This window comes from Protomyctophum bolini, assembly GCF_963924005.1.
Source record: "Protomyctophum bolini genome assembly, chromosome: 24".
In the NCBI taxonomy this organism is placed as follows: domain Eukaryota; kingdom Metazoa; phylum Chordata; class Actinopteri; order Myctophiformes; family Myctophidae; genus Protomyctophum; species Protomyctophum bolini.
This window is the reverse complement of record NC_137885.1, coordinates 11,967,176-11,989,750: the sequence shown is the minus strand read 5'-3', so window position 1 is coordinate 11,989,750 and position 22,575 is coordinate 11,967,176. Positions and strand designations below refer to the sequence as shown.

Here is a 22,575-nt window from a genome sequence, read left to right as displayed (position 1 = left end):
AAACCCAAATATGTATGAGCTGCGTTCGCTTCCTGCGTTTGCGCGTCTTACTGGTAACAAATAACTGTGTAGCAATATTAATATAATACTGTGTGGCATTATTGTGTTGATATTGTGTTTCATTTCCAAGATGGCCGCAGCACCAGGAGGGGGTGGGGCAGAGGTGAGCTGATGGCGCAGCGACATATGACGTCTTCTGCCCCCCTCCCCCCGGTAACATAAAAATCACACCCGTGTGACGTGAGGGGCGCTAATACATTAAAGTCTAACTCATGTTGATTAGGTGATGTAATGGTGATGTAAAACAAACGGTGCGAACACAAACATTAAACTCTTTGTTAACTATAGACCTGTACGTGCCCGTCGCAGTCGGCCACAGGCCTACTTGGGAACGATGCAACTTGGAAACCTAATGATATATGTTGTCATATCACCAGTTTTAAGGCGAGACATGGCAGGTGAAATCATGATTTTTCTTCTCTTTTTTTGTTGCTATTTTGCTTCCTAAACATGTTTTCTTTCAAACTAAAGCAAAATAGATAGATTATTGTTTATTTTGATAGTTTATTTTAGTTTTTCTGGGTGAAAATCCACCATCTCTATTTTCATGATTGGTTGTTGGTACAAACTAAGGATCAGACCACAGTCAGCTCGAGGTCCAGACCTTTCCAATGATGTATGCCATTATATGTTGTTGCCAAGGTTTGGATGAGATATTTTGTCTCAAAATAGTGGCTTCATATAAAACGTTTACAAATCTTTAAAGGCCGTTTTCTCAAAATGAGTTTTCCTCATACCTGGGACAAATAATCTCCACTTCAGTTGAACTCACATACACCAAACGTTCCAGTCTTATTCATAACTATATTCCGCATTTCATGATCTAGAATTTGTCTGTTATGTTGTTTCAAAAAACAATGGAATAAAAAACAAGAATTTGTGTCTGTATTGGGAAATGAGTGCACTTAAAGTTGCCTACTTGTAGAGTAAAAAAAGAAATCACACTTGTGTGAAGTGAGGGGTGCTCTTATCATACAACATCATACCATGCAGCCAATCAAATCATCACAAATGTACAAAATTGTTTTAAGAATGGTGGTCCCCTATTGGCCGGTGGACAACACCGACATAGTCGTTGGTTAGACATGGGTTAAGGTTAGGTTTAGGTGTGCTGCCCCGTGGGAGGTTAGGTTAAGGGTGAGGGTTTGAGATATAGGTTGTAGTTGTAGGACTAATGACTGGTCTAACCAATGACTAGTCTAAACCAAAAACTGTCTAAACTAAGTACTGCACCCCTTATGCCTGTTTTCCATAATTACTTGCACGCATAAATGATGTAAAACAGGCATAAGTGGTCGAACAGACATAAGACGTGAAGTCAAAAACAGATGTCCTCATCAAGGATAAAAACATCAATCACATACAGTACCGCTGCGGGAGTGATACAGGGTAGAATCTCTTATCGCTGCAGGCTCTCTCAGTGCAATTATAACACATTTTAACCACATTCCGTGGGGAATATTATAGCCAAAAGTGACAGCTACAAGCTCACATTGTGTCACAACGCCTTGTTATTTTTTTTGATAATTTTGGATTGCAGACACAAGAAAAAAGAGGTGAACTCATGTCCATTTTACTAAGTCTATAGACTCTAGAGGGTTTAAGTGCTTATAACACCTTACGGAACATCGATCGGGCTGGGAGTGTCATTCTCGACAGTTTACTGAAGCGACTCATATCTTGCCCTATATGTTGACATTGGACTCCACTGTTGACAGCTACTCTCAAGCTTTAAAAAAGGTTTATAGGCAGGGCACGGAATCGCAGTGTCCATGAAGGCCATGGCTACTGTAGTACTGTACCCTCTCAGTACGGCTCTATGCCCCTTCCAAAAATGATATGCCCCGAGGCCACAGTGGCTTTAATACAGGAACGAACTCGGTATATTGCAGGATATCTGTCTTGAGAGATTACAGTGGCCTTGATGACGCATGTCGTTATAGGTGAGCCGTACTGTACTGTACATTATGTGTCGCATGTCGTTATAGGTGAGCCGTACTGTACTGTACATTATGTGTCGCATGTCGTTATAGGTGAGCCGTACTGTACATTATGCCCAGACAAGGGCACCAGGCATCGTTTTCCTTTAAAAATAAACAAATAAAAAAGGATTAGACCTGAGGACAATTCTACAAATGCCTTCTAAATCCTGACAGTTTTCTGAAAAAACTCATGTTTCTATGTCAGTGGTTCTCAAACATTTTCATGTCAAGGACCCTCATCTGAAAATATGCTGTTCCAAGGCCCCCCCCCCCCCTCTTTTAATTCCCCCCTGAGCTAGTACCTGGAAACCGGAGATAAGTCTTTTATAATTATTACTGATTCTCCATTAGAGACATTTGGTCTCTACTAAAACCAAACCACAACTGAAAAAATCCAGAACAATAGAACACACACCCATTGATTCTGATTGGACAGAGTGAAACAATGGCTAATAGAAAAAAAAAAAAAAAAAAAAAAAAAAAATCTACAAACACATCAACACCGGGAAGAAGAACCAACGTTGGAGACTATACCCAAAGAAAAGCATCCTCATCATAGGAGACTCAAACATGAGCCAACTTCCATCTCTGACACGACCAGATCTGCAAGTGGATTGCTACCCAGGAATGGGCTTCCAACATACGAAGGCCCTACTAGAGAGGATACCGAGCAACACCACTGTAGCCTATTGCATCCTGTCGGTTGGGATAAACGAGAGAGGCCACGCTCCAAAACAAGCGCAGAGGGCATTGAGAGAGGCCATCGCAGCAGCACAGAACGCATTCCCAACTGCAAGTATCCATGTCCCTTTAGTCAACTACTCAACTAATTTCTCAATAAAGGATAAGGATAACATGAGAGAGCTAAATCGCAATATTATTACCTATAATTACCTCCCTAAATTGGATGACAGGGAGTTTAAAGTGGTTCCTGATAACGTACATTGGACAACAGAGACAGGCAAAGCAATGCTTGTAAATTGGCTTACTAGTTTAAACTTATAGACCCCATAAACCCAGAAAGGAGGGGGGGCAAGTCAAACATAATTAATCTGTCCCATTACTTCCAGCCAGATCAACACCAGACCGAACTGCTGGAAAAGGGACTTTCCTTTGTCCCGACACTGGATATCTATAAACAACAAACCAACAGGTTAAAGAAAGACCTTTCTCAGTATCACCGCAGATTGAAACTAGCTACACACTTTGGAATGGACCAAGGAACGGAGATACTGCCTTTTCGACCAAAATCAAGCTGGGAACCGTCTGAGAATTTAATCCCAAGCAGTCTTAAACGACTGATGCAGAAGGACATGAATACGGTAACACGCATACCAGGACACATTAAGGAAAAAGATAATCTCACAATAGAACAAACCAGGGCACTTAGGGAACTAATCAACAACAAACAAATCATTATCAAACCAGCAGACAAAGGCTCCTGCATAGTCATTATGGATAGACATCAATACCTTTTAGAAGGTGAGAGACAGCTCAACAATCAGGACCATTATAGGCAATTAGACCAACCCATTTACATGCAGACAGCTACGAAGGCCATAGCCATCATAAACAGTCTTAAGGACAAAAGGCACATAAACGCCAAACAACACCAATACTTAATAGGACAGGATAGCCCACGGGCTAGGATATTTTATCTTTTACCAAAAATACACAAAAGCCCGGATTCATGGACAATACCATATGAAATTCCACCCGGGAGACCAATTGTGTCGGACTGTGGCAGCGAGACGTATCAGACAGCAGAGTTTATTGAATATTTCCTGAACCCACTGTCGATAAAACACCCCAGTTTTATAAAAGACACTTACGATTTTGTGGACAAAATTAAAGCTATTAAAGTAGGAAAGGAGGCCCTTCTATTTTCAATAGATATAGACAGCCTCTACACAAACATTGAAACAGAATCAGGACTCCAAGCAGTCAGAGAAGTCTTTAGTAAATACCCAGACACAAGTCGACCAGAGGAGGAAATACTCCAATTACTAGACTTAAATCTAACCCAGAATGATTTTTCCTTTAACAACAAATTCTATTTACAAATCAAAGGCACGGCCATGGGAAAGAGATTTGCACCATCTTATGCAAACATTTACATGAGCATATGGGAACAGACCGCACTAGAAAAATGCAGACTTAAACCGACACATTACTATAGATTTCTAGATGATATATTTGGAATATGGGAACATAGCCAAGAAGAATTCCAGGAATTTATTGATGTTTTAAATAGCCATCATAGATCCATAACGATAAAATATGTGACACACACAGAAAGGATTGACTTTCTTGATGTAACAATCTTCAAGGGCCCAAACTTTAACACAAATGGGAAACTAGACTTAAAAGTATTCTTTAAAGAAACAGACACTCACGCCCTATTACACAAAACGTCATTCCACCCGACACACTCCTACACAGGAATAGTCAAATCACAACTACTAAGATTCCATAGGATTTGCACGCAAAGAAGTGATTTCAAAATAGCTTGTAAAACTCTATTTAATGCCCTCAGACTAAGAGGATACACTAGGACCTTCCTCCGGAAAGCCCAAAAAACCTTCTTAGAAATAAAAGTGCGAGATACAGGCCCCAAATTGGCCCTGATAACCAGTTATTCAACACAGAGCACACTAGCCAACAACAGAATAAAAAGGAATTTTGAGAACCGAACAGACGATCTTCTAAAAGATTATAAAATTATATCGGCCTACAGAAAAAATAAAAACCTTAAAGATTATCTAGTACACAGCAAACTAAAAGAAATCAACACACCAGCACGCCAGGGACCAGAATACTTCAAACCCAAACAATTAGTAAAAAATAGAACCACAAAACGCGTCTTGGAGATTAAACAACAAATAACAGCCAGAACCAGCAACTGCATTTATTTAATCACATGTGAAAAATGTGGTTTACAATATGTCGGAGAGACAGGTAAAACAATAGGTACTAGGCTGGGACGACACAGATACAATATTAACAATGCCAAAAAGACAACCACAAGATTGGTGCAACATTTTATGGCGCACGGCATTGGAGCTCTAAAATGCGCTGGACTTCAACACAATCCTAACTGGACAGTAGGACAAAGACGTTTTAATGAAAAACAGTGGATTAAGAACCTCAACACGGATTTTCCTCGAGGCTTAAACATGCCTAAGATTAGATCTTGAACACTAAAAAACTTAAACTCAGGATTAAACTGGAGAAATCTAAAAGTGATTGGATCAGACTTCCTTCGGATACATGGCGAATGCATTTATTCCTTGCATTGTGCCTACACATGTCGCGACCTGCGGTCGCGACATGTGTAGGCACAGTGCACTGAAATCTTTTAATTCCCCCCCCCCGGAAGCAAAGATTTGAGTTAAAAACGTTCGCTCTGAAATAATATATTAAAAGATTTGTGCCACATTTTCCACAATTTAATTTTTTTTAGCAGAACTACAAGCTCATAGCGCGGCACATGAGCTTGTAGATCTAACATATTGCTTAAAACACAATCAGTGCCGGAAGTGCATCAAAATAGAAGCTCCGGGGTGCCAGAGTTGTCTGATCGCTTTTACTCTGAAAGCCATGAACCGGAAACACTTTCTTAAAAAAGTTGACTTTACAACGTGACCTCACAATCCCCGATCATCTTAATTTATTTATATACGCTCCAAAAAGCGTTCATATTTTGCGGGAGAGACGGATGAGGAGCAGAAATGAAGCGCCAGCATATCGATGCTTTCATCACCACGGAGAGCGCCCTGGATTAGGAGATACGTGACATTCTTTCCGCCGCACTAACATGGGAGTCAATGACAAGCTAATAATTGCACAGAGCGTTAGCATACGGCAAGCGAAAAGCCAAAAAAAAAAATAGGAAAAATTCTGAATATTCTTATCTCGCCCCGTATCTTTGAGGGTGCGCTAGGACGGCCACACACGTCGAAGGCACCTCTCGGTTCCAATCCTTATGACGTTCAGGCACGTCCTATGTACTGAAACGGTTAACACCAAAAGGGGTTCCCGCCCTCAAAAAGAAAATCACACAAAATCACACCATTTGAGCCACGGTTACCACCATTTAATGGTGGTTCCGTGACTCAAATGGTGTGATTTTTTAGATGATATTTAGCCTCTCAGACCCAAAACTAAAGAATATTTTGGTGTCGGATGAGATTTTGTCCATCATTCCATTCTGTATTGATGTTGGTACCATTATACTGTAGGAGATATATAGCAGGCAGATGTTGATCAAAATAACAATTCTATATTATCTAATTGGGTAGACTTCTTGTAAATTAAGTAATGCAGATGTTTAACAATAATTTAACTCTTGAGAGCGTAAAATTAAACCAAATATTTGGTTTCATTTTACGCTCTCAAGAGTTAAAGATCTATAGAGCGTCGCAGTCCCGCTCCCTCGAGAGACCCGGATTTTTTTTTTCTTTTTCCGACCACTTGAGTTGGCTCTGTCCGCGGCTTAAACATCTTGAAATAAATACTTTTTGAAAAGTCTATGAGGAAAATGAACGTTATTCTTTTCCGGGTCTCTCGTCGTCATGAAAGAGGGCGGGACTGCAACGCTCTATAAGGGTCCATTTGGGTACCATCATTTAGCTGGGGACCACCTAGCTGGAACCCTCTCAAGGACCACTGGTGGTCCCCGGACCACTGGTTGAGAACCACTGATTTAGATCATTACTACAAAACACACATAAGCCCTATATACACTTCGGCCATTTGAAAATTGCTGATCTACAAGCATGCGATGTGACACATTGAGTTTGTATAGATCTGCCATTTTCAAAATATCTGTATACAATTTATACATTTGAAAACGTGTGTGAAATGGGACATTCTGTATAATAATTGCGACCGTAGATTACTATGAAAACCGGAAAAACCTGTGGCGTGACCCATCAGTCACTCCACCATATACGGGCATCAGTCCGTCACGCCTCGTGACACAAGTGAGAACAGAGCGACACGGAGGCTGCCGTGACACTCCATATATGGGCATTGCATTGGGACTGGATTACCAAGAAGCCCTGAGAATTAAAGCTGCTAGAAGCAATATTTTAAGGACATTTTTTTTAATTGATTTCTTTGGTATTCAGACAGCCAGATATGAGTAAAACGCTCAAAAAATAACGTTACGTCTCTGTGACACATCTAGGTTGCAGGTGATTCTTTTTCTAAGTGCTGGACTGGAGTTTGGGATCGTTCGTTAGATATCACTCAACTGTCCTGTGTGTACCACCTGTTTTGAATTAGCACATAATGCAAGAAGCAGCAGGACGCTGCTTTACTGAAAACGAGTGCTTCCATGGAAACATGGCATCTGCAAAAGGTCAATTGACCAGACTGCGGCCATCTTGCCATTGCATTGCATGTGCTAATTCAAAACAGGTGGTATACACAGGACAGTGGAGTGATATCTAACAAGCACTTCCAAACTCCAGCACTTAGAAAAATAATCACCTGCAAGGACACAAAGTAGCTCATAACAATGTATACAGTGGATTTTCATGAAACAAACACTTTGAGGATAGAAAGAGAATAATTCAAGCTTTTCATACAGCTGCAATGTTGGTGAATTTGACGTTGTGTAATACAATCAGATGGGACTTTTCTGTTTGGATGAATGTGCTGTCTATGGGAAGTTGCACCTTGTTCAATGTTGTTTTCGTCGACTAAAACTAAAACGAAAAATGTTCATCGACTACCTTTTTCCACTGACGAAAACTAAACGGAAACTAAATGAAAACTATCTATGATGACTAAAACTAAGACTAAATATACTGACAATTTCGTCAACGAATAGAAACTAGACTAAAATGTTAGGAAGGGACTAGTGGACAAGAGATCCAGTATAAGTCATAAGTGAAAATAGCTGATCTACAAGCTCACAACGCGTCGCAATCGGCTATTTTCAGCAAGTGTAAAAATATGATGCCGTCATCATGACGGCATCAAGGCCCGCCAAAATACATTTTAGTCGACAAAATCACCTATAGATTTAGTCGACTAAAACTAGACTAACCATAAAACATTCCGGGTGACTAAAATGTGACTAAAACTAAATGAAAACTATTCAAGAGACTAAGACTAATACTAAAATAGAAATGTGCTGCCAAAAACAACACTGACCTTGTTAGCACCTTGCCATTAACTTATATGGTAAGATCATGGCCGCGGTTGCACCACTCAAAAAGACTAAACACCATACAAATATGAACATGAACACCCCTCTACAGTGCTTTGGCACCTTCCCAATTAACAGGATAGCCAACAACACTGCAGATCAGACAGGCCGGTGACCCACAAATAATTTAGCTTCCGCACAGTGTCAATAAATGAACACATTAAAAAACATTGTATAATTCTCTCGTGTTGTTACTTAAACATGGTCTATATCTATACTGTATGTTGTACACAAGGAACGAAACATATGCAACACAACACGACTTAACAGTCACTTCCAATCCAGCAGCTGGTGATGTCAATTAGTCATTTTGACTCGTGTGTGTGTGTGTGTGTGTGTGTGTCCAATCCAAATCACAATGTTGCACATTAAGCAATATCAAGATTTGTATGAAATGCATGCAAATAGCAGATCTACAAGCTGTCCAAATATCACAGCGCGCCACACTCGTATCATATCATCATATCACACAAAACAATGCTTCTAACTAACTACTAGATGCTTTATCAAGAAACATCAAAGTGAAATTACACGCAGGCAATTCCATCAATTCCTTTAATGATAATTAAGCAGTTAATTAGCTAAGCCAGTGCACCATTGGTCCTTCCAGGTGGTCCCCAGCTAAATGAATGATTGTCATTTTGATCAACGTTTGCCTGTCATCTCTCCTAATAGGTGGTACCAACATCAATACAGAATGGATGGAATTGTGGACAAAGTATTTTATAGAAGTGTATATTTGTTAGTCTCTAGTCTAAATGTTCTGGTGACGGTGGTCTGTGGCTCAAATGGGTCTGAGAGGCTAAATGTCATCAAACGGTGGTCCGTGGCTCAAATGGGTCTGAGAGGCTAAATGTAGCTCTTCTCACAACAATGACGACACAGGCGGTACAAAGAGGAGTTCCTCAGCATGAGGATATACACCCAGCATTGCCCAGTTTACTGTGCGATAGCTGATGTCTAGCCGTTTGGTGGCTATCGACAAATCCACGGTGGGATGCCCAGTGGGTCTTACAGCGGGATTTCAGTGTTGATTGAGGTCCTTAGAAATGGGGTAAGAGAGGTTCAGCTTTATGTGTTGGATATAGATGGAAGTTAATGGTGATCAGGCTGAAAACTTTCCCAAATATGGAGTATTATGGCGCAGATACATCATAGATGGTGACCGACATGGTAGACTGGCCACTCCACATGTAGCCACAACGTGGCTGAAGACCACACTAAAAAGCACAAATAGATTAATCAAAATGTCTGCTGAGGAGACATGCAGCAGGGACCCGAGTGCTGAATTAGCCCTTCACTAAATCCCACCCCAAAAAAACGATTGTCCAATGCCAATCCAAATAGTTTAGCAACGGTTGCTATGCAGGTCAAGCTTTCTTCGCTGCTAACGTGCCTATTGGACAAGGATGGGTTGGGGAGGGACTTAGTGAAGGGCTAATTGCCTTCGCGTATGAGTAAACAGGACACACAGTGATTGGCCAGTAGTCACTTTGAGTGGCAGTCGAGCAAACGCTCTTGCCAGAACACGATTTACTATTCTGTCCATACCGGTTCGCAACTCAAACGGGGCTGACACAGCTAAGTGAACTTCGCAACGTTCGATACAGCAACTCAGCGGTGCCGTGTCATTAGTCTGAAGGCTCATTGTTCCAAAATTACTAAGCCTATCCCTAACCCTAAACATAACCGCAAGCACGGGAGCAGCGCCAAGCCCCCATGGGGTAAGGCTATCCAACGTTGAAGCTGCCACTACCTACTGGTGAAATGTGGAATTGCAGCACTTTAATGGAGGTGGACGGACGTTCATGACGTCATGTGCGTAAGCCCGAACCTCAAATTTGAGGTCTGGGCTAGGCTAGGCTAAACTTCCGCTCACTCGAGCCATTGAGTTATAATTATACTTCCGGCAGTCTTCCGGTGCTTCAAAACGCAACTGAGCAATTTCCATTGAAATGAGGGCGGGGCTAACGCTCCGTTTCAGTGTCTATCCTTCTATTACTCTATGAGCAGCGCATGTTATGGGCAGTCCCCCAACTCAGCGCTGTCTCTCATGGCTCAAGTTTGCTTGAGACGGCGCCCCTCCGTCGTGGTCTAAAACTGTACTTGGGCAGGACCCTTTACTTAAACCGGTAGTCGATGAGTGGATACGGGCATGTATGGTTGTTGGCTTGTTTTTGTTTCCTCAAAAAAGGGATTCCCCATTTGTTCAGAAACAACAGATGCTGAGGGCTGCTGAGGGGTCGATTAAGTATAATTCGATTATATGAATAATAATAATGGTCTCATGGCCCCCAGTTCCGATCCCACCCTCAGTCCTCCTGGGGGGCAGGTCTCCTCAGGTCCCTGATCTGTTTGACCAGGTAGGTCTTCTCGTCGTTAAACGTTTCGTCCTCCGTGCTGTCGTTCTGGAACTTGCTGAAGAACTCAATGAGCTGGGTCTGGTTCTTCAGAAGGATGTCCAGGATTGGCTGCGTCTTGTTCGAGTTCGCCACAAACACCTTAAAAACATGGAACGCCTCGAACTGAGTGCAGGGGCTTTCGTCCCGTAGCAGGTTCATCATCAGCTTCAAATTCCCTGACTTGCTGATGTATTTTGTCATAATGGTGAAATTGTGCCGGTAGAGAAGTAGCTCCTCCAGCAACTGGAGGGATTTCCTTTTGGTCACGTAGTTCTCCGAGCGAAGCAACTTCTCGTACTGACTAAAGAACGTGTCGTAATTCGTCTCCAGGAACTCTGTGCTCAGCAGCCTGTGTCTCGTGAGCAGGTCTTTGAGAGTGTCGAACGGCTCCGCACCGAGGACGAACGGGGAGGTCTCCGCGAGCCTGAACAAGTCGTAGAACTGCTCCGACCGCAAGATGATCTTGGCCAGCGGCTCGTGTTTGACGCACTCTCGCAGCATGCTGCTGTAGTTCAGGACCAGCCCTTGGTCCTCGTAGCCCTTGAGCAGCGTGAAGAGCAGGTTCTGGTGGGCGCACAGGTAGTCCACCGTGGGCGCCTGGGCTCCTCCGACCTGATGCCTCAGGACGCTGCTGAAGATCTGCACCACGTCCTTCTGCTCCTCGGGGGCCGCGATGAGCTGCAGGTTGGCTACGAGGGTGGCGAGCAGGCCGCTGGCGCAGAGCTCCTGAACCAGCTGGGCCACGGCCTCCGCCTGGGGCTCCTTCTCATTGGTACCGTGGAGGATCTCCTTCATGGCCGCGAGGCTCTTAGACGTCTCCCCCGCGGCCTTCTCCCGTGACACCTTGTCGGGGCCGTCCTGCTTCTCCAACGCCATCATGCTCTCCCTCAGGCTGTTGACGGTGTCCGCCGGTGACTTGGGGAAAGTTTGGGACTTGCTGAAGGGGAAATGCATGATGGATGGTTTACCGGGGGGAAGGGGGCAGTAGCACGTATTATTTGTTTTAACGGTCGCGGTACTGCGTTCTCAAAAGCTGGTCTGGTTTGCTATAGCACATGGGTCAGAATAATGTTCTCGTTTCTTAACACTGCTCTTTGAGGTTTTTAAGGCCTGTGATCTAACTTCGTAGGTATAATGCCTTCTTAAACAATCTAGTGTGATAAATGGGTCTTGTGACAGTCTATTCTCTGTATGGATATTAATTAATATTAACTTTGAGCTACTGTGTGATTAATGTGAACTTTGAGTTTGTTTGACTGCCTGGATTAGAACCTTTTTTTCCCCCAATTACTACTGAGTCAGTGGATTCACGACACATTTAATGATATCGGCTAACATTCCCAAGATGGTGCATCATAGCTGCATGCTGATTGGATCTAGTTTGGCTACGTCACGGTTGCTATGGTAGCAGAGGCAAAACGCACTTCTTTTTACGGTGTGGCTCTGTAGGATACGAGCCATCTAGGGCAGGGGTCTTCAACAGGGGGTCCGGGACCCCTAGGGTAGGTAGTGATATAGGATCACTTTTCTTTTACATGAACCCCTTGAAACCTAGAATCTGTGTGGACGTCTGTAATCCACATAATTCGAGAACCGTTTGGCCCAGTGACTTCAAATTTGACACATGCATTCCACAGCACCACAGAGAGTGCAGTGCCCGGCCTTGAGTCGGTTGATGGTCCGTGAGTGTGTAATCCTCCTTCTCTTCGGGCCCCACGATGACCTCTCTGTAACCTCAACAGGTCCTTTGTTTTGTGCCCGAGTCTATGTTTACCCTTTTATTCTGCTCTCTCTTGGTGGAGCACCGGTCTCTCCACAGTATGACCTTCGTCCACAGTCGTTTGGTTTCTTGATCCTAGACCAGGGCTACTCAACTTGGCTCAGGGGCCACTCAGCAAAATACCAAAAGTCCCAAGGGCCACAAGCCCAAATAATGTTGGTCCTATATTGGATTTTTAGTCAGTGATTTTCTAACACACAGTGAGTTGTCTAAACATTGAGGAAACACACAGAACGACCTACATTTCCATCGATAAGGCCAAACCTCATTGAACAAAAATCATGCCATGATGACATTGAATTATTAATGATGAAAAAACAGATTACTGTTGTCAATAAATCAAATCAGAGGTAGGTAAGAGGCCAATACTACTGAAATTAAGCCATATTAAAGTCTCATGGACTGGTACAGACATACATAGCTACCTAAAATACAGTTTTGGAAACGAGAGAGAGGTGTGTGTGTGTGTGTGTGTGTGTGTGTGTGTGTGTGTGTGTCAGAGAGAGAGAGAGAGAGAGAGGGAGGGAGCCTCAAGGAGGGAACACACTTTTCTTTCGAGGGTTGAATGATAGCTGCAGTTTAGATATCCGTCGCTGTCAGATGATAGCGTCTTTGTTTTTAAAGTCAGCAAAAAGTGACTCACCACAATACTTGCACGCTCTGCTTGCTGCTACGGACTTTCAAATCAATGGACAATGGTGACCTAATTACGATATGTTTCAATATTGGTTGGGTAACAGGTAACATATGTACAGTATGTATGTATGTATGTATGTAAGTTGTAAGTTGAAAGTACTATACTGTGGTCGGCTGGCTTATATACCGTATGCTCAGAGGTATATATACTGATGTGACGTAATTATGACGTAATTATATACTGATGATGTGACGCAATGCCGGGGTATAACTGGCTTTCGATGGTAATAAAGGTAGGTTTCAGATTACATATACATGTATACATACAGTACAGACATACCTTTACCATCAACGTCAGTATATATACCTCCGAGCATACACGTGCACGTACGAGCACGGCCACAGTACTTGCGCGCTCTGCTTGCACAAGTAATAACTGGATGGGGCATGCATTTCCAACTTGCATCGTTCCAGCCAAAACGTTGGCCAAAAAGAGGGGGAAATGAGCAGAGTGAAAGATCAAATATTGACGGTCTAAGAAGTGGTTATAAATGTCTGAAAATCCACACGTTAACAAAAAACTAACTAACAAGTCTATGAATCTAGGATATATTTAATTATACAGTATGTATAAAACGTTGAAGACCCCCTGATCTAGGGCAGGGGTTCTCAACGTTTTTGGCTGTGGACCCCCGGAAATGCTTTGGCCGTGTCTCTCAGTTCGTCTGTCTCTGTGCGATTGTCCGTGGCAAATCTCGCAAACTGTTCAGCATCACATTTTTCATTGCGCTTCATTTGTAGGTTGGCTATTTCTGCCAAAATGGTCGCCTACTATGACATTCCCAGAATAGGAATGCTATACGGTTAACCAAATGGACCCATACAGGTCCATTTGGTTTCATTTTACGATCTCAAGAGTTAAATTATTGTTAAACAAGAAGTCTACGCAATTAGAGACTGTAGAAGAATTGTTTATTTTGCTCAACGACAAACAAAATATTCTTTAGTTTTGGGGTCTGAGAGGGTAAATCTCATCAAATGGTGGTCTGTGGCTCAAATGCTGAATAAATAATGAGCCTTGATATGACAATGGTTGAAAACCACTGAACCACAGCAACTATTATATACCCTTTACTCTCTGTTGGCTTTCATGAAAGCCAAAGTGTTCCGCCTCAGATTGCTCTGCTCACAATGAGCCAGAAGCAGGGGGTCTGACAGAGAGAAGTCAGCCGGTTTGTGAAGCAGTCGACAGTGGTTCACAGGTTCATTGTGGCGAAAGCACAGAAACAACAACACACACACACACACACACAGCATGAACATCCATTTTGGGGTTGTTATTGATTGCTTGTTGACAAGCGCTTGGCAGAATCTTGATCAAAGCGGCGTCAGTTGCTCTATTAGCCATAAAAAAAAGGCCACATTGTGTGATTGTGATGGGGGGCAATTTGGGAAACTGTTTCATCCAGAAGGGCCTCCCTTAGGATCCCAGGCTGCAAACACATGCTGACTGATGAGTTTTGACAGCAGCTGTGACCAGAGCTTCATTTCATTGGTTTTTTTGGGGTAGGGGAATCATAGTGTGCCTGATACAGTACGTGTGCATCCGCGCAATGTTAAAAACAACACATAACACCGGTGCCGGTTCTTCATGACGTTTTTCAAACCCATCTGATCACAGGACTATATGATTTGCCAGTGTTTTCCTCCTGTATCCTCTTAGTCCCCTAGCGACCTAGCCTACCCCGATTGTCAGTTGAATTCACCTGTGTCTAGTTAGTCCATGTCTATTTATATGCCGCTAGCGTGTTCAGTTCCTTGTCCGTTCGTCGTCGTCGTTGTCGTAAATGACGCAGTCAGTTCTCTGTGTATTTCAGAAGGTCTTTGATATTTACAAGTGTGGAAAAAAACAACCTTTAGCGTCCTCTCTGCTCTGCCTGTGCCTGGTCGCCCTGCACCTCCAGAACCACACCGCCGTGACAACGAGAAACACACAAAAGACACCTAAACAACGTCCCACAATCAATAATGAAATAAAAATAAGACCTAAAAGTACTGTGTTGAGCGAGAGAGAGATGGACTTGCAACATGCCCTAATATCCTGTAAATAAATATCATGTAATACCAATATCCTCTTGTACCATGTAGTAGTCCAGGGGTTCTCAACCCGTGGGTCGCGACCTCTCGAGGGGTCCCCAAATTATTATTATTATAATTTTTTGCTGAAAAACTGAATGGCTGGAAAATTGAAATTAAGGGTTTACATAGTACACAAAGTGCATGCATAAACTTTCCTTAATGATTATATCTGGTTTCAGTATTAATTTATGATGTATTTTCTCTATTATTAAGGTTATTTTTGCAGTCAGTTTGTATCGGTGGTGGGGGAGGTAGTGGTACTACAGTGGAATGTAGATAAGAGATAAGAAGTCTCAAATGTACTAAAACGGGTACCAAAACCTGGACAAACCGCCGGTCGATAAGCACATTCTAAATGGCTCCTTCTGACATGCTCACAAAAGAAGTTCACAAACTGCCACTGTTGGCCTGAAAGCACACTGACATTTTCAAGGAAGAAACCACCCGATGGCGATGGCGACTTCTTGTCGGGGGGAACTTTCACTGGGGGCATTTGTTGTGAACATCCCATTTCCTATTCGTTGCAGTGGGATTGCCCGTGGGGGATCTTGGTTTGTTTTGGTCTCTGCGTTGGTGTGCGTTCAGGTCAACTCTGGTCCCCAGATAAACAACACATGCAGACACAAACAACACGCACAAGCATTCGCACACGCGCGCGTATAAACACACGCAGGTGGCTGTCTAGGTAATTATCCTCTCCTCTGACAGGCTCAAACTGTACCTCTAAAGACCCTGAGTTGACAGCCCCTCCACTCACTAGAGCTCGTCTACATCGGGTTGGCTTAAATGAGGACTTTTTCAGTGGATGAGACTTGACGCTCGCAGTGTCCACATGACGGCTCTGAGGCTATTTTCTTCCTCCCACAGCAATTATTCACAACCTGTTATAAGTCTAGTCCGGCGATTCTCAAGCTGTGTGCAAAGATTTGCACACATTTTGTTAATTCTTTCAAAAGTAGCAGATCTACAAGCTCACATAGCGCGCTGCTATGAGCTTGTATATCTGCTATTTTTTCAATAGCCAAAGTATCAAACAATGGTTAAAGTGATTACACAGATGGCCTTCCCCGGTTAAAATCCTTGATTTATCCAAGCCGGAAAACACAATCGATTGATTGAACAATTTAAATAAACATATGCTCTGATTACGCGTGCTCAGATGGGGGTGCTAGAGCACCCCCTAGTGAGACTCTCAAGAGTGTTTGTCTAGCCCTGTGCTCATGCCAGCCGACTAGAAAGACACAAATAAACAGAGATACAATGTTTCTTGTACAGTGTACACTGTACAGTATGTGGACTCCTGATCTGATCCAGGAAAGGCTGAGAACCACACTGACCTACAGTATATGAATACTGGATTCTCCATGCTCGCATTGTCCACACACTGTCTCCAATTATTCATAATCGCTATAGTCTAAATATAAATTCTGGATTCTCCATGCTCGCATTGTCCACACAGTGTGTCACACGTAGTAATTATTCATGATCCCTAGTCTAGTCCGCCCCGTGTCACAGTGGCTCTGAGCCACCGCGACACCCTAATCCCCTTCAAGACATGACAGATTGAACATTGAGAAGAGTGCTAGCTGGGTGCATCCTCTGCTTTGACCCATTAACCCATTTAGACCTGAGATCGATTCTACGAATGCCTTCTAAATCCTGACAGTTTTCTGAAAAACCCATATTTCTATATCAGTGGTTCTCAAACATTTTCATGTCAAGGAGGACCCCCAGAAATATATGTAATTGGCCTCCGACCCCCATCAGAAAATATGTTGTTCCAGGAACCCCCCCAGAAACAAGGATTTAGCTAAAGTATAACATTAATGCTTAGAAACACCAAAAGGGGTTCCCGCCCCAACATGGGTTAAACCAGTGCCACGCAGAGAGAACGGAGATTGCATTTTAATTACCGTATGTCACGACTCACACCTCCTCCTTATACTGTTTGTACTTGAACTTCAAGGAGTCCAAGTTGAGCTGTCTGAATTTCCATGCGTGTCACCCGCTGCGGTCGAGCGGTTTCACCAGCAGATTAAGCTATGAGCTTGTAGATCTGCTATTTTTCAATAGCTAAAGTACAACATAATGCTTAAAACGCCAAAAGGGGTTCCCGCCCATAAGCCTTATACTTATGGACCAGAGCTACATCCCTACCTGCTTTCTCTGCACCATTTAAGGCCGTTTCCAAATGTTAAAATGTAAAAGACCAATGTCATTATGACGAAAACAAGATGTTTAAGACCGCTAAAACAAATAGCGTTGTTCATGGCTTCTGAATGTAGGTCTTTTAACGTGTAATGTCTATGGAGTGACGTCACCGGTTTAACATTCAAGGTTCCCACGATATTTATAGGTGCTCACTCTTACTGACTCCGAAAGACTGATCGACCCTTCCGGTTCAATTTCAACTCAACTCCTGACAAACAACATCCAGCCCTTTTATCCTCTTCACTCTGTCACTCTGTCTCGGGCCGGCCTGTCATTCTGCCATGTCTCGTTCCCCCAATTGATCTGTGCTCTCTACTTTGACATATCTTCCTCAGACCTCTCCGTCCTGCACGCGCCTTGCTCCCTACGTCCAATCAATCTCTCTCTGTTGCATCTATAACTCCCCTCCACACTCGCCACTTTGCCTCACCTCAGCTCACCTCTCCCATCTGTCTCTCCATCTCTTTGTTTTTCACTCTCCCCGCAGTGTTTTTTTTCTGTCAGTCAGCACTCCTGACAGCAGGGGACTGACGTTTCTGCCGTTAACCCACTTAGACCGGAGAAAATATTCTACTAAATGTCTTGTAAATCCTGACAGTTTTCCCATGTTTCTACGTCAGTGGTTCTCAAACATTTTCATGTCGAGGACTCCCAAAAAAATATATGTAATTGGCCCACCGACCCCCATCTGAAAATATGTTGTTCCAGGGACACCCCCTGAAGCAAAGATTTGAGTTAAAAGCGCTCGCTCTGAAAGAATATATTCAAAGATTTGAGTTAAAAGCGCTCGCTCTGAAAGAATATATATTCAAAGATTTGCGGCACATTTTCACGATTTTTCAAAAATAGCAGAACTGCAAGCTCTGCAGCGCTAGGAGCTTGTAGATCTGCTATTTTTCAATAGCTAAAGTATAACATAATGCTATAAACACCAAAAGGGGTTCCCGCCCAGAATGGATTAACTTTGCGCGTCATAACCTTTCCACGGTGAAGCTGATCAAGCCGATCCACGGCTTCTCCGGTTGCTCTATATGCACATTACACAATGTGATTGGTTAGTAGGTTGCTCTATATGCACATTACACAATGTGATTGGTTAGTAGGTTGCTCTATATGCACATTACACAATGTGATTGTTACTCTATATGCACATTACACAATGTGATTGTTAGTTGCTCTATATGCACATTACACAATGTGATTGTTCTCCGGTTGCTCTATATGCACATTACACAATGTGATTGGTTAGTAGGTTGCTCTATATGCACATTACACAATGTGATTGTTACTCTATATGCACATTACACAATGTGATTGTTACTCTATATGCACATTACACAATGTGATTGTTAGTTGCTCTATATGCACATTACACAATGTGATTGTTCTCCGGTTGCTCTATATGCACATTACACAATGTGATTGTTCTCCGGTTGCTCTATATGCACATTACACAATGTGATTGTTGCTCTATATGCACATTACACAATGTGATTGTTGCTCTATATGCACATTACACAATGTGATTGTTAGTTGCTCTATATGCACATTACACAATGTGATTGTTAGTTGCTCTATATGCACATTACACAATGTGATTGTTAGTTGCAATTTCACGCAGCTTTCCCCCTCGATCCAGGTTAGGGGGGGGGGGGGGGGATCATATTTACTTTATACAGTATTTGATTGCATTTTCTTTTTCTTCTGGGCAAAAAGCTCTGCTCTGTGCATTTGATTCCACTTTAAATGGATCTGAATACTGTGGTCTGCGAACCTGTACTGTTTTCAAGGTCAGAGTTATGGACCTGGGCATGTCTGTACTTCTGATAAGCACTAAGAGCAGCCTGGCATGATTCATGAATAATGAGTTAGATTTCGTTCTTATATAGCCTTGGACTCCTGCCTTGTTTAGCATTAACCCATTTTGGGGCGGGAACCCCTTTTGGTGTTTCAAGCATTATGTTATACTTTAGGAATTGGATAATAGCAGATCTACAAGCTCACTGAGTGCCGCGCTATGAGCTTGTAGGTCTGCTATTTTTGAAAGATTGTGAAAATATGGTGCAAATCTTTGAATATATATTCTTTCAGAGCGAGCGTTTTTAACTAAAATCTTATGCTTCTGGGAGGGTCTATTACATATAATGTTTGGGGGTCCTTGACATGAAAATGTTTGAGAACGACTGACATAGAAACATGGGTTTTTCAGAAAAAACTTTTAGAAGACATTTGTAGAATGGAACATAGGTCTAAATGGGTTAACACCAAAGGATGTAATGGCCTATCAATGTTTTGGTCCGTCCGTCCGTGCGTCCGTCCATCCGTCCACAACTTTGTTCTTTTACATTTTATCCCAAGATTTTTGTAACCCATTTCTTTCAGCCATTGTCAATTTTCACACTTTTACTTAAATAAAAACACTGGCACCGAGTAGGGAGACATTTAAATGGACACCGCAGCAGGTCTTTGCATTTCATCGCGGACGTGCCCTTTCACACCCTTGGGGAACGTGTCCAGCTTGCCCAGATGGTAGATCTGGGCCTCATTACTTTAGAACTAATGTGGCATTTAATTAGCCATAGGCTACGCATCCTGCCAACTACACCACAATGTTGCATTAAGAGGCTGTGTATAAATGAGTATGCCAGCTCCATGTTCAAGGGTAGGACATCCCTGACACGACATATGGCCTGCTTCACCACTGAGAGGGAATGAATGTTTATTTGCGTCTTTCTAGTCAGCTGGCTGAGCACAGGGCTAGACAAACACTCTTGAGAGTCGCGGGCCAGGGAACATTCGATCGATAGATAGACATACTGTGGTGAAGACAACAAAACCAAACTAAAATTGATGCCCTCCCAATATTAAATAAACGACAACAGCAAACAAGACGCAATACCTCAAAATGCTCACCCTCCATTCCTCCGTTTAGATCTAAAACCGGTAAACCACATTGACCAGAGACAATAAAAATAGAGATGTTTTGTTTCAGCCCAAGTAATGTCTTTAGGGTTAGGGTCTGTAAAAATGCTTTTGGAGTTATTTTCTTTTTTTTGAAGCACACTTCTATTATGCCCTTAACATATTCTCTATTATAGTGACAGAGACATACCATATAATACAATGAAAGCTATAATCCTCTACCTTCACCAGGAAAAGAGGAATAAAATCTCTATCATCTTTAGTTTTCAAAATGTAGCCATTTGAATGAGTATCACTTTTCAGTCCAGCACTTCAGTCTCTCGTTTTTGACCAGTCACATTGATATACCCATAGCATATTTTTCTAATAATGTGAACATGTCACGGAATATACCAATTGAAAGAGGAGCATTTCCTCTTTAACCAGAAAAAAAATAATGTTTGTAGCATGTTGCATTCTGTAGATACAGGCTCTGCTCATGATGAGTGTAGTTATGGACAGAGGGGATAGGCTGTAATGAAAGCTCTCTGCTCATGATGAGTTGAGTTACACAGGGGATACTCCATTATTGGCCCCAGATGCTTTCACAAGGTTGTCTGACTGTGCTTTGTCTGACCTCTCACCCGCAATTAACTGCCAATAACAAACATGTGAAAGGAACGGCTAAAACTGGTGAAACATCGGCTCCACACAGAGTGTCAGATTAGAGGAGGCACACCAAGACCCCTATAACCCCTTTTAGGGCACACTAAGACCCTATGCCGTGTCCCAGTAAGACCCCCCTATAACCCCTAAGACCCCTATAACCCCCTGCCGTGTCCCAGTGAATAAAAGCAGACGGCTTGGCGAGCGTCAAAGACCATCATGGCCCAACGGTCAGTGATGGAGCCAGATGGAAGGAGGGTGTAAAATAAGAGGGCACAACCACTGGCGGGACTTGACAAAGGGTCAGTTAATGTTATCCATGCAGTCGCCTCTATCCTTCACTCAAGTTTGAAGCACCTGCAGCACGCTCAGAACCCTCCCGGGGCACATGTCCTCGAAGTGTGTGTAGTGCATAAAGAACCTCGCTGCGTTTGTTACGCCACAGCTGTATACTCCACCGCGCTCCTTTCACCGTGGCCACCGTCGACCCTGAGAGAGCATAGAAAAGTGCATAATTAATTAACCTCCTCGCAGGTTAATTTAACCTGGACTTTAACCTTTGTGAGACACGCAGATGGAACCGAGAGGACATGGACCTTCACCGGCTCCTTTAAAAACGGCCGTGTATCCGTTTTTATTCAGGTTGGGGCTTTTAAACAGAATTCAAGATATTAGGCTCCATGAACCCAGCTCCAAACAGAGCGATGCGTCGAGTTGAATTGATGGTCGCAATAGTTTTGTGTCTATGAGTGCCGCATGAGCCCCGTGCTCAACCATCATGGCCGCCAAGATTAAATTAATTAATTTACCCGTATATAACGGCGATCGAAAAAAACAGATACAGTGGGGTGTGGGTGGGCGCGCGCGCACTTGAAAATGGCGCGCTCCGTTGCCGTTGACAACGTCACCTATAGCAACGCTGCAACCAAGTGGTAAATGTAAGTGGCATCACGACTCCATAGACCAATTGCCGTACATCTGTGAGCTTCTAGGACCGTTACTGTATGTCTGACTGTCGCCTTCGCTCGAGTCAGTCTTGGGGCATATAGCACTGGAGTAAGACCCTCATTATTCCACCATACTGTATCAGTGCTATAGGACTGAAAAATCTGCATGCGTGCGTGCATTATATGTACTGCATTGTTCATTGGATTATTAAAATTAATTTGCGTCCATGTGGACAGGCAAGCACTGGAATCATATACATTGTATGATTCCTGACTTATGATATCAGTGGGTCCTCTCCATGTGTGTATGGACCAGGGATCCCCAGCTAAATGATTGGTATAGTTACAGTAGGAACCAAAATGGCCACCACCACTGCACCACCCCGGGTGGCTCTTATATAACTCTCTCTTACTCTAGGCCTGTAATGCTGTCATGCTGCTATACCCAAACATGACAGAGGGAAGATGTGGGACACGGAAAACATGTAGGAGCCAAGCATGGTCGAAGGAGACGTTAACTAAACATGTCACCTCGTATGGTGTATGTCACCGTGCCATAGCCTATAGCGTGTTTTCAGAGATTAACGCATTCTGGGCCGGAACCCCTTTTGGTGTTTTAAAGCACTATTGA

General features: G+C 43.0%; 2 protein-coding genes across 3 annotated transcripts in view; one reads left to right on the top strand and one right to left on the bottom strand.

Annotated features, from left to right (window-relative positions):
* LOC308311614 (metalloreductase STEAP3-like) overlaps window positions 1-22,575 on the top strand; it is a 351,330-nt gene that overhangs the window by 142,017 nt on the left and 186,738 nt on the right. The window lies entirely within an intron of this gene.
* LOC308311479 (calcium-binding protein 39-like) lies at window positions 10,575-11,618 on the bottom strand (the record flags this gene model as incomplete). The annotated part of the gene is made up of 1 exon (XM_080758165.1): window positions 10,575-11,618. One exon carries the CDS (start codon window positions 11,616-11,618, stop codon window positions 10,575-10,577), a length of 1,044 nt encoding a protein of 347 aa, XP_080614291.1.